The sequence below is a fragment of the Ursus arctos genome, unplaced genomic scaffold (genome assembly GCF_023065955.2).
Source record: "Ursus arctos isolate Adak ecotype North America unplaced genomic scaffold, UrsArc2.0 scaffold_18, whole genome shotgun sequence".
NCBI lineage: Eukaryota > Metazoa > Chordata > Mammalia > Carnivora > Ursidae > Ursus > Ursus arctos.
Genome location: NW_026622852.1, coordinates 38635588 through 38650691, shown reverse-complemented (window position 1 = coordinate 38650691; position 15104 = coordinate 38635588). Strand labels below are relative to the sequence as shown.

At 44.7% G+C, this 15104-nt stretch overlaps 1 protein-coding gene across 1 annotated transcript; it reads left to right on the top strand.

The window, feature by feature from the left end:
• The first annotated feature begins 888 nt into the window (after positions 1-888).
• On the top strand, positions 889-14230 carry TXN (thioredoxin). The gene is made up of 5 exons (XM_026506031.4): positions 889-1097; positions 5756-5860; positions 6449-6508; positions 13492-13557; positions 14017-14230. The coding sequence occupies exons 1-5, from the start codon at positions 1074-1076 to the stop codon at positions 14077-14079; spliced, it is 318 nt and encodes a 105-aa protein (XP_026361816.1). The 5' UTR covers positions 889-1073; the 3' UTR covers positions 14080-14230.
• Positions 14231-15104: the final 874 nt, after the last annotated feature.

Genomic DNA, 15104 nt, shown 5'->3' with positions numbered 1-15104 from the left:
GTGTGTACTGGCGCCATTATAAATATAAGGTCGCCAAGATCAGCATGCCTCCCCCCCACCGTGACACCAAGCAAGCCTAATTAGTACTCACAACAGCTTTAATTATAACTATTGAGTACTTACTACGTGCCAAGCACTGTCCTAATCACTTTACAAGCACTTCATTTAATCCTCAAAACACCACCAGCATGAGTTAGGGACCAGCATGATTCCCATTTTACATAAAGGAACACTGAGGCATCGGGAGCTCAAGACCTGCTCATGGTCACAACTGCATCAGTCCAGCCGCCCGTACACCCGCCCACACACACAGCTGCCTGCCGGTCAAGAGCCCACCCAGCCCGTTCCCAGCCGTCTCTCCCGCACTAAACTGCAGTGTCACGCTGGAGCAGCGGTTTCATCGGTGAAGTAAAAGAACAGGAAGGAGCGAAGAGAAGACAACCATCGCGATAAGCGCCCGAAGGGAGGAGGGGGAGCAGAGATACTTCCTGGTCATCATTACTCAGCACTTTGTGGGGTTTGCGGGGTTGGCGAGGCGGGAGCGTGGCGGACCTTTTCGAGGAATCCAGCCCTACCTAAGCGGCCCCTTCGTGGGAGCGTTCCGTTAAGGCCGGCTGACCCCTTCCCAGGTGGCCCTGTGGCTCTGGGGATGGCCGTCCGCGTCCCCGCTTCCCCCTGCCATGCACAGTGCCTGCGTCCCAAAGGCCGCTCGGCTGCCAGCATACAGCCCCACTCCCAGCCAGGGTGCGGGCGGGCGGGGCAGCGGGCTTGGAGCCCAGGGCGCTCCCTAGAGCCCCGCCCAGCGTCCGCGCCAACCCCGCCCCCGGGGAGCGGCCCCGCCCCCAGCCGGGAACTCGGTGATTCCGGAAGGCGGGGCCTGGCCGTAGCGCCGTGGCGGGCGCGAGAGGCCCGAGCGGGCGCGCCCCCGCAACACGCACGCCGCGCGCGCCCGCCCGCCCCGCCCCCAGTTGCTATAAAGGGAAGGCGGGCTGAGCGCTCTGCAAGCTCTGTCCGGCGTTTTGGATCCAGTTTCATCGGTTCTTAAGGTTGCTTGTCAGACCCCAGCCGCCAAAATGGTGAAGCAGATCGAGAGCAAGGTACGCGCTTCCGGGGGAAGGCCCGGGCGCGACGCGCAGCCTCGTAGCTGGGGAGGGCGAGGGCGGGAGGTGGGCAGGCGCCCCTCCGCAGCCCGGGGGAAGGGGACGCGGCGCCTTGGCCTGGGACTGCGCGAAGCCCGGGCCTGGACGTGCCTGAGGCAGCGGAGCACGTACCGTTGGAAGGGAGGAGAGGCGCGAGGGCGCCCTGGAGGGTGGGCACTGGGTGCCCAGCTCTGCCCGTGTCCAGTGCGCCGGGCGTTCCCCCCCCCCCCGCCCCACGGCGCCTCCTGCGCCCCAGTGCTCGGGAAACCCCAGTTGGCTGAGGAGATGGAGTCTGTTCTTGGCTCCCGTCAGTCTCTGGATACGGGCCGGGCGAGGAGGTGGAGGGCCGGGTGAAAGGGCCGGGAGGTGGAGGCACGGGGTCGCGGGCCGCCACTCCCTCCCCGGTGGGCGGTGTGATCATCCACGTTGGGCGGCGTGAGCTCCCTTGGGAGCGTATCCGGGCGGGAGACCCCGGCTGCCTCCATCAGCGCCCGGCCCTAGAAATGGCGCGTGCTACCTCCGCGCGAGGGAGCGGCTCCGGGCTGGAGACCCCCTCGCCTGGGCGAGGCGGGCCCCGAGGCGCCCAGGTGGCCGCAAGGAAGTGAGGCCGGGGCCGCGCCCTCGGGACTCCTCCTCTAGCGGCGCAGGGCGTGTTTCCGGCAGCGCTGGCTTTGGAATGACTCAGTCCCCAAGACTGGGCCCAGGGGCCTCCTCTGCCCTACCCGTCCGTGATTCCCCCACGGTGGGTGGGTTTCGCTGCAGCCAGGAGTGCCCCCGAGGCGGTCGCACCCGGCTGTGTGCTCGGCGGCCCTGGGGTACCAGGTGGTGGTTCTGCCCTATTAGGAATGTCCAAGATCGTGTCCCATCTTGGAGAGTTATTGCAAGCCTAATACCCTCCCGCTCGGGAAACTCAGAACCTGACTTCGTGTCTGGTATACTGTAGCCATTCAAGAGATGTTTGTTAAATGCAGAGTCAGAAAAGTGAGTGGGAGAACACTGATGTTGCTGGAACAGAAGACCCCTCGAAAGCGTTTACCCTGCCGTACCTCCCATCCCAAGCCGTCGCCCGCCTAGAATGTCTGAACCTGAGCGATATTGGGTGGCTTTGGAAATGGAAGTTTCTGTTATGGTGCCTTATCTTTTTGTTACTTTTAAAATCAGAAAGCATATATGATCATTGTAGAAAATCAGCAAGAGAGCGATCTTCTATTTCCTAGAAGCAACTGCAAGGTAGTTGGATTATTTTATGTATCCTGTTTTGTTCCAGAGCTTCCCCCCCCCCCCCAGTTTAGCCTGAACCCTTTTTGTGTAGTTAGAAGCTTTGTAATCATTTCAATATCTGAACACATTGGTGGACATTTAGGCAGTTTTCAGTGCGTATTTTTGTTCATAATCCTTTGTACAGAGTTCAGGCTGTTTCCTCAGGTTAGGGTTCAGTGCAGTGATTGGGTCAAGGAGTGCGAACCTTTAATTTAAGGCTTGTAAATCCCCAAGGAGCATATGAGAGTGCTCTGCCCTCCACCCCCATCAACACTGACATTTTCCCCCTAACTTTGGCCAAACCATTATCAGTAAGAAAAATTGTCTTGTATCTCATTTGATTATTAGGGACGCTGAACTCCCACCCCCACATATGTTGATTGACTAATTGTAGTTTGTTATCTGCTTGTCCTTAATCAGGTTTTTCCTAATGGCGTGTTTTATTGTGTGAGCTTTTATATTAAAATTAGTCATTTGTTGGAGAGGTCATTAATATGGAATTTTGTTCCCCCTACTTTTAGTATATGTGCTGCTGAAGCGAGCACTGTTCCCCCTACTTTTATTCAGTACCTACTGAGTGACAAATATCAGTCTGGGTGGGGAGTGTTGTCCAGGGTCCGACCACATCATCAGTATAACCTAACAGGTGAGAACCCATAAAGGAGGGAGAAGTCTTTGAGTGGTTTATAGTAGTTGTCTCGGAATCTATACACTACAAACAAAATCGATTCCTGGAACACATCTTTCGGTTTTTTCCCTATTTTAGTTGTCATAGTGTTGGCACCCTCCTCCCCTCATCAATGGGAAGATGTAGGAGGGTGACCAGAAATTGATTACAGCCTGCAGTGCAAAGACCCTGATCATCAGTTGATCTTCAAAATTATGATCCAGGGACATTAATCAAAGTTAAGCTCATTTCAATGTTACTTGTAAATGTTGAATACACTTTATATTTTCATTCTGCTGGACTAAAGTTGGTGTCATTGGCGGTCTAAGACAGCTCTTTCTGAGGTGTGATAGTTCAGAGCCACTGGTATCTATTTTATATGCAAGTGGGCTAATGGACTGTCAATGTGATGAGGAAGAAATCAACACACAGTTGTATGTTGTTTTTTTAAGAATGGTAGTTGCCGTTTTTTGAACCCCTACGTTCTATACATGGCCACTCCTATGCTTGTTAATTACCTTCGGAATGGGTATGGCCAGGAAAAGAGAAACTAGACTCTGTTCCTATCAACCCCAAATACATTGTTTTGTTTTCAGACTATTTAGGTCCATAATGGGAACCTTTATTAATCCTCATTGTTAGTCTTTAGGAGTTAGACATTGTGGTTTGCTTCTTAGATGATCTTGAGTCGTTTTCAAAAGATGTCTCTTTTAGACAAACTTAAGTATCAGGAGAAGAGAATTTGTTGTGACGTTTACACAGACCAGGCTCTGTAACTGTTCATTAAGCCAAAAGTTATTGTTGCATGCTTTTCTTTTCAGAATTTTAGGTAATTTTGCTTGAATTTGATTCAGAATTGTTTGGGAAACAGAGTGTTTGTATAACATTTTGTTTTGTGAGTAGTCTCACTGAGTATTTATGTATGGAGGGCCAGCCATGTTCACAAAACAGTGCATTCATCTGACGTTATCATTCCTTGGTTTTTTTTCTTGTCTAACCTGGTTCTTAAAGTAAAGAATGGCTGGTTTGACTTTTTTTTTTTCTTTCTAAGATTTTATTTGTCAGAGAGAGAGCACACATGTGTGCACTCACAAGCAGAGGGAGCAGCAGGGAGAGAGAGAAGCAGGCTTCCAGCTGAACAGGGAGCCTGGTCAGGACTAGATCCCAGGAAACTGGGATCATGACCTGAGCTGAAGGCAAATGCTTAACCGGCAGAGCCACCCAGGCATCCCTAGTTTGACCTTCTTAAAAAAAATCGTTAGAGAAGGTTCTGAATTAAATTCATCTGGAAATAGACCGGTGATGGGTAGTAAGGAGGGCACATATTGCATGGTGCACTGGGTGTTATACACAACTAATGAATCATCGAGCCTTACATCGAAAACTGGGGATGTACTGTATGGTGACTAACATAATATAATAAAAAATCATTATTAAAAAAAAATTCATCTGGAAAAACTGGTGATGGCTTGGAAAAATAATTTCTATAATTCTAACTTGTTCTCTCTGTCCCCCTACCCCCTCACACTCAAATATCTCCCCACACCCCAAATGTCGAGATGGTAGCTTGTATCTGAATAACTTAAAAGGTTACAGAAGCCCAGACCTGGGAATGCCACTTGTGAATTGTTTCTCCAAAAAACATGAGGTAGAAATTAGAAATCTAGAAAAGTAACTGTACTGCAGAGGACTTAACTTCAGATTTTTTTTTTTAATGGTGTTTATTTTACTGAATAGGATCTGATATGATTCTTAGCTTTCAAGGGAGGGAAATGTTAGTTTTTAATTACCAATGTGACCAGCATTTTCCCCTTGAGGGAAAACCCAGACTTCAGATACAGATACTTACGTTTTGATTGCTCCTTGTTGCCCAGTTTTGGTAAGCACTAACTGACTAAATTGTGGTTTAAAAAGAGTCCCTTTCTTAGGGTTACAGTATCAAAACCATTGGTGAATTATTCAGGGAGATTGGTGGTAAGGGGTTTCTTGATCATGTTTCACTGGTGGAATTTTATTTGACATATATTTCTAACGTAAAATAACACCTAAGGAAAATTCCCTGCACGAGGAACTAAAGCTATCATTTCGTCACCTTAAGGGCAGAGTTTTGAGATAAAGGGCAGACATCAACAATAAACAGTATGATCTCATCTGTAGAAATCCATTAAGGAGAGTACAAGGGAATATGCTTAATGTCAACAGTGACCCTCTGAGTGTAAGGGTCTGGAGGAGGTTTCTTTTCCTTGATATTTTTAAAGCTTTTGACATGTTTGATCAGACAGTTTTAATCAAAAAAGTATTCGCTTTTAAACTTGTTTTCGTTGCAAAATTCTGTGCTTTGTGACTTACTCGATTGAAGTGACCCTCTTCATCAATTGATAATCATTTCGCGCTTGTTTACAATATACCTAAATTTGATGTGGAAACCTAATAGAAACGTCTTTATTTTCATCTGCTCAGTTTGAATATAGATTGATGAAGATATGACTAATGATGCACTATATACATCATACTTGGGTCATCGTATTAAGTAATATTACACACCCTAGGATTTTTTTTCAAGTTTATTTGGTTCATTTTAGTTTATTAAATTTTTAAAAAGAAGTACCTTTGAATCCTTTGTGTCACATTCTCTCAAATGTGCTCAGGACTTTGGGAAATTTAACCTATGCTTTTCTTTCTTTCTTAGTATGCTTTTCAGGAAGCCTTGAACGGTGCAGGGGATAAACTTGTAGTAGTTGACTTCTCAGCCACGTGGTGCGGGCCTTGCAAAATGATCAAGCCTTTCTTCCATGTGAGTATGAAGCCAGTTCTGCTTTAGAAGAAGTTCTGTACTTCGGGTTGGTGGTGGCCAAGCTAGGAAAGGACAGAGTGTTTTGTTGTTGGATATTTGGTCTGCAAGTAATGGTGTAACGACTTCAGGGGCACCTGGCTGTCTCAGTCTATAGCACGTGGGACTCTGGATCTCGGGGTCATGGGTTGGAGCCTGGCGGCATTGGGTGTAGAGATTACTTGAAATCTTTTAAAATAAAGTAGAAGTAATAGTGTAACAACTTAAACAATTTAGTTTTGACACATGTGTAGCCCACTGAAGACAACTGTCAGACCTTAACATGGTTGTCTTCAGTGGTTTTTTTTTTTTTCCCCTTGGGGTTGAAACCCAGGCCCTATTTGAAATCCAGGCCTCAGAAGTGGATGTGCCACATTCTTTTATGCTAGGAGGAATTTGGTTCAGAGAGACCATATGTCCTTTGTGCTTACCTGGTCCCTAGTCTGAATTTTTGGATCTTTCATTAGTAGTTTATATTTTATTATTTTCTATGTAAGAAGCTTGAGTATAGTGACTGCCATCTTTCTGGATTTTTCATTTTAAATTTTCCAGTCCCTCTCTGAGAAGTACTCCAACGTGGTGTTCCTTGAAGTAGACGTGGATGACTGTCAGGTATGTGACTGGAAATCTGGAATACCACTGACCTTTTCACATTGGCCTTTTTCTCTGAATTGCAAGTACTTGTTTCCATACATGTATGAAATACGAGAACTACAGTCCTAGCCAAAAAAGGTAATTGTGCCAATTATGAGCTTATCTTAGCTATCAGGAGCTATGTATATCCTAAAATAAGCATAAAAACAGGTGGTTGAGGCTTCTGTACCTTACCAGTCACCTTCCTAAAAGCTTATACACTCAGTGTAACAGTGAGATGCTCAGTAAATTGAAATTGAATTGGATTATGGTAACTAAATCTACAGACTTAAAAATTGGGAGACCACTTTTAAGATTCTTTGTGAACTAGTGACATGAGAAAGTAGAATCATAAGCTCACTCATCTTGCTTGCTTTTAGTCAATTAGAAAACCCAGCGTTTTAAAGAACACCAAGGTGCTTGAGAGCAGAGAGAAATTTGAGGGTTGATTTAATTTTACAAATGCTTGTTTAGGACTCTGTACTGTTCCACATGCTTTACAAGTATTGATTCATTTAATCCTTGGTGCTGTCCATCCCCATTTTACAGATGAGAAAATAGGTTGTCCCTGGAGTTACAGTAAGTGGCAGAGTCAGGATTTAAAATGAGGTCTTCTGACCTCCCAGCCCTTGCTCTTAACCAGCACACTTCAGAGGAGACGCTGGCACAGGGTGGGTACAGATCCCCATTCCTGGCCCAAGGCTTGCTTCCCCTAGAGCCCACTGCACTAGGATAGCCTGTTCACGTTCAAGAACAGCACCTGGGAGTTCTTTACAGATATGTGGACATTTTTCCCTTAGTCCCAGGGAGGCAGAAGGGTTTAGGGTATGATGTGGCCAAAAGGGTGCTCACCCGGATTCCAGGCCTGGCTCTGGGACTTCTGCTTTAGGGTAACATCTCTTCTCCCTTGAGCTTTGGTTCTTTAAGACCAGATTTATATACCTGCCCCGTTAGCCTCCCAGGGTGGCTTATTCATTGAACAAACAGGGAGTGTTTAGTAAAGGTACGAAAGGTTTGTAAAAACAGGTCTATGGCAGTACTTTCTAAACCCGTGAGGGTGTACCAGCACCAGGTTGCTTTGTCTTAGCCCATTTTCGATTCCATACTCATGCTTTTACTTCTCGTTTTCCTTTCATACCTAGGAAACTCCTAGCTGTAAGCTTCACTTCTTCTCCAGGAACCTTCTCTGCCCAGACTTGGTTAGCTTCCTGTCCTCCATGTCTCCGTGTCGTCCTTGCCTCTCTTTTCCCCTTGCATTTATGGTAGAATGGGGAGGATCCCATACCTAGACTGCCTGCTTTATTTTCCAGTTGTATCTCTTATCAGCTGTGCCTCAGTTTGAGCCTACATATAATGGCAGTGTTTATCCAGCATCATAAAGGAGTTGTCAGGATTATGTGAGATGATCCCTAGAGTTAGTGCCTGGCACGTGTTCAGTGAACCTCAGCTAGTATTACAGTCTTTTTGTCTGTCCTTTACCATTAGTCCCTGGGAGTTTCTTGGGACCAGAGACTCTGTCTTATTTACGTGGCTGGCATGTAGTAGGAGTAGAATGAATTTCTTTTGGAAGGTAAAGCGATTGTTCTCAGGTGTCCCAGAGTTGTAAGAAAATGAGAGTACAGGGGCGTCTGGGTGGCACAGCGGTTAAGCGTCTGCCTTCGGCTCAGGGCGTGATCCTGGTGTTATGGGATCGAGCCCCACATCAGGCTCCTCCGCTGTGAGCCTGCTTCTTCCTCTCCCACTCCCCCTGCTTGTGTTCCCTCTCTCGCTGGCTGTCTCTATCTCTGTCGAATAAATAAATAAAATCTTTAAAAAAAAAAAAAGAAAAGAAAAGAAAATGAGAGTACATAGCAGGTGCTTGTGAACAAACTCTCGCTCCCAATCTAAACCTACCTTACAGACTTACTTTTTCTATATGGTCACTTTAGCCAGGTGAAAGTGGTACCTGGAAGGGACTAGAGAGACTGATTGCTGACTGGTCCTGTGACCCTATCAGATAGTAAGTGAATCTCCTAAGTTTTTATTGGGAAATGACAACATGTGCTACGTGCTATGCTAGGCGTATGCGTTAGGTCCCTAAATCCTCAGGCAGCTGGGATAACAGTTTTTATCAGTACTCCCATAGAACAGATCATGGGACTGCCGCACAAGACGGGGGGTAGGTCAGTCAAAGCAGGTTGACCCTTGCACCTTACCAGACCCTGGACAGGTGTTCTCACTGCCGGAATCCAAAACCTCGGGGAAGGAGATATGCAGAGCAAGCAAGGACTTTGTATGACAGAACTCCTCCTTCACGTCTGATTAGCGTGTACACCCTCAAACTTTCTAGGCCTTGGAGTGACCCTCTCACAAGTTGGGGACCTTTCAGTTTGCCTCTGTGTTCTAAAGATTGAGCAACGCACAGCGTTTTACTTTGAATACCTTTCATGATACTATTACAACACCATCTAAATAGTCTCATCGACCAGTTATGGAGTTAAAAATTGAACTAATTCCAGAATCCTTTGGTCACATACATGTAACAGTGTCTATCAGCTCCTACTTACCTGGATATTCTGAATTACCCTCCTAGCTAAGTCTATCAAAAAGCAGTTCATTAAACAATCAGGCAGTTGTTTTTCCTCATGGAATTTGCAGCTCTAGGTAAAACCATCCCCTCATTTCGACTCCCAAATAGAGACAAGGGATAAAAATTACTTCAGTCACATTTCTTAGTATTAGATCATATCATTAATGGATGAAATTTTTAATGAGTGAACCTCATTAAAAATAAATTTTTTTGCAGATAATTCCCTGCCGATGAATTTCAGACTTAGGGTAGTTTGTAGTGTCTTTGGCATAAGCAACGTATAATTTTAACAGAAGGCTCTGTAAGCACTTGGGCAGGAAGAAGTTACCTTTTAGTGTAATAGATTCAAACGGAAATTTTTCCAGGCCTGGAAAGATTAGGAGGCATGGGCATATAATGTGATACACAATTTTGTATTTACAGAAAAGTAGGAGTACCAGCCCTTTTGAAAATGATAGACTTGACTCTGGTCTGGACTCTGTATAGGTTAGGCTACTTACTTTATAAATTAAAGTAATTTAGACCTGATAATTGTGCAGCCTTTTAGAACAACATTTGTTTCTGTTTTGATTAGATGAGTTAATAGAAGTGAAAAAAGCAAGTTTAAAGTTAATGGAGTTTTAAGCTAGAAACCAACGAAACTAAGTTTAGTAAGGCAAAAAGTAGTCTTACTACACTTACTAATAAAAAACTTAAAAACAATCAGATTGGGCAAAACTATAGGGATGGAGAACAGATGAGGGCAGAGGGCTGGGGGGGATTGGAGCATGAAGGAGCTGCTGAGGAAACTAGCAGAGCAAGGAAAACGTCCGTATCTTGATTTTGGTGGTACGTGACTGCGTTTGTCAGAACTCAGGACTTAAAGTGAATTTCACGGTTTTTAAAATTCCCAGTTGTTTATAAAAACAGGTTAGTTGATGCCTCTGAGAGGTGGGCTAGTTTTATTTTTAAGTGAGGAAAGTGTAAACTTCCATTGTAACTAAATTTTTAAGTACAAATACCTTTAGAGTCACTATAGGAATAGGCAAATTAGTCCATAGAAAGAGAAAGAAAAATGTTAAGATCAAATGCTCGTTAGGAACCAACACTTGACTGAAGTCCATAAAAGATCTTGGTAGACAGGTGTACGGTGTTCCTGGATAGTGACTCAGGATTAAAACATCAATGCTCCCAAGTTTGTCCGATGCAATCTCAATGTGACATTTTGGGGCCATTGATTGTCATTCTGAAATAATACCGTCAGGAAAGTCCTGGAAAGTATTTATAAAAACAAACACTAACTGGGAGAGAAGTTGTGGGGGATGAGAAAGGTCAAGTCCCGTAAACACACACTGTATTAGCTGCACTGATTAACACGGCGTGGTCTTGTAACCAGGGTAGGCAGGTGTACTGTGGAACAGAATAGAAGGTCACATTCGGGGGTAAGATGCTGCAGCTCTTCCTCATTCTTTTCTTCTAGGTTTTACTTGGGAATAAACAAAAATCCTAGAAAATATTGAACATACTTAGAGAAATGATGGACATCGTCAAGCACATTAACCACTCTGGTTCTCGTAGTCTCAAGAACTTAACTGTTTTCTTCTTTTGCCACTGAGGAAATGGGCCTGGAAATGAAGTCCGTTTGATGCTAAAGCCCATGCCTTTAATGAATGGGGTAGAGAAGGCCTGATGGCAAAAATCATGACAAATATTGATTGATTGATACATATTAAAACTACCTCCCAATGTGAATGTGTATCTAGAGCCTTTAAAAGGAGCAGGGTTCTTTCTCATAACAATTTGGCTTCCAGGGGTGGCGACGGACCCGGATGCAGAGAGATCTGTGTAGGAAGATGCAGGTGTTTGCTTGAAGCAACAATCAAAGCCTTTTACATATTGACCGTGGATTAGTTCCATTGATGCTGTGTCCATTGGACCATGAAAAAGAACTGTGTCCTTTTCATGGGGAAGGTCCATTGAATGCACATTATACTGAGTGTATGGGTGCCTCGCACACAGCACAGGTTTTAGAAACAAAGCGTTGAGATACAATAGTGAGATGCTGACAGTAGCTCGTCGAGAATAGGAATGGTTTCTCTCTTCCTATTTTTCTGCATTGAAGGTGGATTATACTTATGGGAATAAAAATGATCTTCCTTAATAAGCGCAGCAATTTCACTTTAAGGTGTTTGCCCTAGGATGTGTCTGAAAATTTATTCAGAAGGATGTACATAAATTGTAAATAACAAAGCCTCACTTTGGGAGATTAAGGTTTGGAATCCTAGGTCATTTTAAAAGAAACAAAACAGCAAACCACTTTCATACCAAGTGAAAGAAAACTCCATTCTTTAAAAATTTACCATGTAAAGATTTGACTGTAATTTTTAAAAGTATTTTAAAAATACAGTTCATAGTCTTCTCTCTCGAAGCCTTGGCACCACTTTCCAGCATTCATCCTTTTTCTGGTTTTTTAAGCCGTTGTACCGGTGTAGGAATGCTGGACTCTGGGTAGATGAGGGGTAAGGCGTCCGGAATCTGAGAACATCGGTTAGACTCTCACGTTCATTGACTGAGAGGAGACCCTGTATTGGCTGCTGATAAAGCTTTCTGTCAGAAAGTTGTGATGACCCTCCGGGTTCTGTGTCGCCTGCCTTCGTGCGCGATGCAGCTGGGTCACGCCCCCTGGGGGTTATCAGAAGTGGGGAGGAGGCGGCTCCTCGTTTCCGGGTGGCTGCCCTTCGCCCATCGATATGAAAGTGAGCTCCCGTCTCCTTGGAGGCTTCTGCCAACTGCCTGCATGAAGGGTGGTGTCCGACCGACCAGTGGCTTCCATGGGCACAAGAGAGGGAGGGGCTGAGGCAAGTGCTGTGAGGGTGAGCCTGCTGTTCCCACATATGCAGGGTCAAGGGCTATCTGCTCTTGGTCAACCAGTGCAAAGACTCATGAGCCAAGCAACGCATCTGGACCGGATTCAGCCCCACAGACCACCAGTTTTCAGTCCTTTACCTCAGCCAGTCCCCTTCTCCCCTTCTAACTTGTCGTCTCCTGATTTCCTGAATCCTCATTACAGTTCTTCCAGAACCTGGACGCGTGCAGTTCATAGTTTCCCTGTCAGCTCTCCGCCCCATTTCCAATCTTGGATGCCCTTGCCACAAGGGAGGTACCGGCACCGTAGAATCCTCATTGTGGTGGTCTTACCCCATGTTCTTGGTAACCTCCCTAAGCGTTCAGACCCTGTTAGTCATCTTTATTCTAGGCATTACTGTCCTCGTGCCTCTTCGTCTGCTAGCATTTAGAGGAAAAGTCAAGGGTATCTGGAAGGAACTCCCAAGTAGTACCCACTACCCTTCCTGCCCAAGCTACCAACAAAGCACATTTATAAAGCTTTAAAACTACACTTTTTTTCCAGTCTCCAAGGAGGTGAACTTGGGCTGGCATGCTGCCATTACTAGTGGCTCCGACGGCTACCTTTTTTTTAGTCTTATGCCCTCCTGAGTGCTAAACTAGAAGTCACCACGACACCTTCCTTTCCTCTGTAAGCTGTTTAGTTTCTGATGTGGTTCTCAGTTCAGCCTCTTTGGGTTGCTGTCCTCCACTGCGTTTGCTTCTTAGCTACGGTGTGGTTCCGCCTTTCTTTCCCAAGCCTCTTGAGAACTATGCAGACCTTTTCAATCCCTAATGGATCTCTTCATCGGAAATTCTTGTCCAAACGAAACATTTTCAGAGGCATTTCCCCCCAACCCTTGTGTGAACAAGGCATTGGGAGGAGGGCGTTAGAAGTTTCCATTTAGTGTTCCGTTAACAGAATTAGGGAATGCTTGAGACTTCAGGGAGCTTTGTTTCTGATACGCAGCCAGATTTAAGAACCTACAAGTAAATGTTTAATTAAAAGCAGAAAGAAATGGTGTGAAGCTTTGCCTTTAGGTTACGAGGCCTTTGTTCTTGAACGGTTCTTCGGTGAGTGAATTGTTGGTCCTCTTGCTAACGCTGTGTTTTAATCTTTATGACCGTCAGCTGTGGACTTCACTGCCAGAGTAAGACTGGAAGAACTAGGAGCAAAGAACAGTACTGATTCTGAGGAATAGTTATTATAATCCCGAGTATAGTTACAGGAGGATTTGTTATTGCTTCTTTATACTTGAAATAGCCAAGATACAACTGGATTAAACCACTTCACTGGGTCATTGTAGGTGTCTGATGCATTCTGCCTGTGGGGGGCCCCCCAAGAGGGGAGTGCATATTAATCTTCATTGAGAATATAACCAGTTTTCATTCATCCTGTCAATTTTCATATGCTTAAAAATGTCCTAATGCTGACTGGTGAGGTATATGGGGGGGGGGGGTCTGGTTAGCGATTACTCTGGTCGAAGCTCAACACTCAGTCTTGTTCTTACCCCTTCCCCTCCCCCCACAGGATGTTGCTGCAGAGTGTGAAGTCAAATGCATGCCCACCTTCCAGTTTTTTAAAAAGGGACAGAAGGTGGGTACATCTGACCTTATGTCCAGCTGGCCAGTAGGAAAACATGGTAGAAATTAAGACACTGAAGGGACTTATCCCTGCCCATGAAAAAGCCTGTGCCCGTTTTCTACTTTTAATAATGTTTAAATAGGTCATTCTTCGTTACGTACATGCTGTGACATCTAATTGAAAATCGATCTGTGTTAGAACTAGTCACCCATCCCATGACTGGTGCTTCGTATTTGTTAAGTACATTTATCTTTGAGAGATAAGAAATAGTATCTGTCTTAAACACAGACTAAGATGGGGCGGGAAACAACCTTGTTTTTAACCTCAAATTTATATCTCTGGCTTACAGCCAGTTCTTTCAAGTAAGATTATACTTCCTCTCCGTTCCCCCCTCCCCCATTCTGTAATATCTCGGTCACGAAATATGGATACAATGCTATATCTAACCACAATTCAATATTTTCTTAACAGGTGGGTGAATTTTCTGGAGCTAATAAGGAAAAACTTGAAGCCACCATAAATGAATTAATCTAATTCTGTTTTTGGAAAACATAACCAGCCCTTGGCTGTGGAAAACTTGTAATTTTTTTTATTTACTAAAAGGAAAGATCAAGTATGAAGACTCTATACCCAACTGCCAGCTGATTATAAATGACAATAAAATATTAATTTTACCCTTTTTAAACCTGGTGTGTTTGAATGGCTTTCAGAATAAATGAAATGTGGCCATTAGATGACATTTAATGTCCTAATTTCATATATTCTTGATAACTTTTTAGTGACATTGTAGGCCACTGATGGACTCCTGTGAACAGAGAAAATCATGTTCTCTGCTGTAGGAGGTAAATCTCCTGATGTCTGAATGAGCCTCATGACCAAAATTGAGGTCCATCCATGAGGGAATTTTCTCTGATTTGAGATTCCAGTCTCGAAGGTCACAGTGAACTGCTGTTTTACTAGTGGTGACGGAGTCTTATTCTATCCATTAGCTGTTCTTCACGGTTAGTTCACAAGGGAGTTCTGCAAACACGGCCGTGGGAATTTTGATTCTCTTCAAGTATCTAAAACTGGTTTTATAGGCCGGGTAGACGTATTAACCTAAGTGGTAAAGGGTGTCAAAGTTACTGGTCATTTCATTAAACAACATTAAGGGTTTCATAGATCAGTGTTAGAGAATAGAGAGCCTAGAAATAAACCCACACGTGTGCTCAGTCTGACAAAAGAGACATGAGTATACAACGGAGAAGAGTCTCTAATAAATGGTATTGGGAAAATTGGACAGCTACATGCAAGAGATGAAACTGGGCCACCTTCTTACACCATAAACAAAAATGGATTAAAGACCTGAATGCGAGAGACCCGAAAGTATAAAACTTCTAGTACTCTGACATCAGCCCCAGCAACATTTTTCTAGATGTGTCTCAGGCAAGGGAAAAAAGCAAAAATAAACTATTGGGACTATACCAAACTAAAAAGCCTTTGCACAGAGAAGGAATCCAACAGAAGGCAACCTACTGAATGGGAGAAAATAATGCAAATGATAGGTCCAATGAGGGGCT

What these genes read in the sequence shown, in the direction of transcription:
- TXN (XM_026506031.4), top strand. Translation starts at nt 1,074, where the DNA reads ATGGTGAAGCAGATCGAGAGCAAG. An exon ending in TGAAGCAGATCGAGAGCAAG is followed by an intron (nt 1,098 to 5,755) that starts GTACGCGCTTCC and finishes TTTCTTTCTTAG; the next exon opens with TATGCTTTTCAGGAAGCCTT. An exon ending in TTTTTAAAAAGGGACAGAAG is followed by an intron (nt 13,558 to 14,016) that starts GTGGGTACATCT and finishes TTTTCTTAACAG; the next exon opens with GTGGGTGAATTTTCTGGAGC.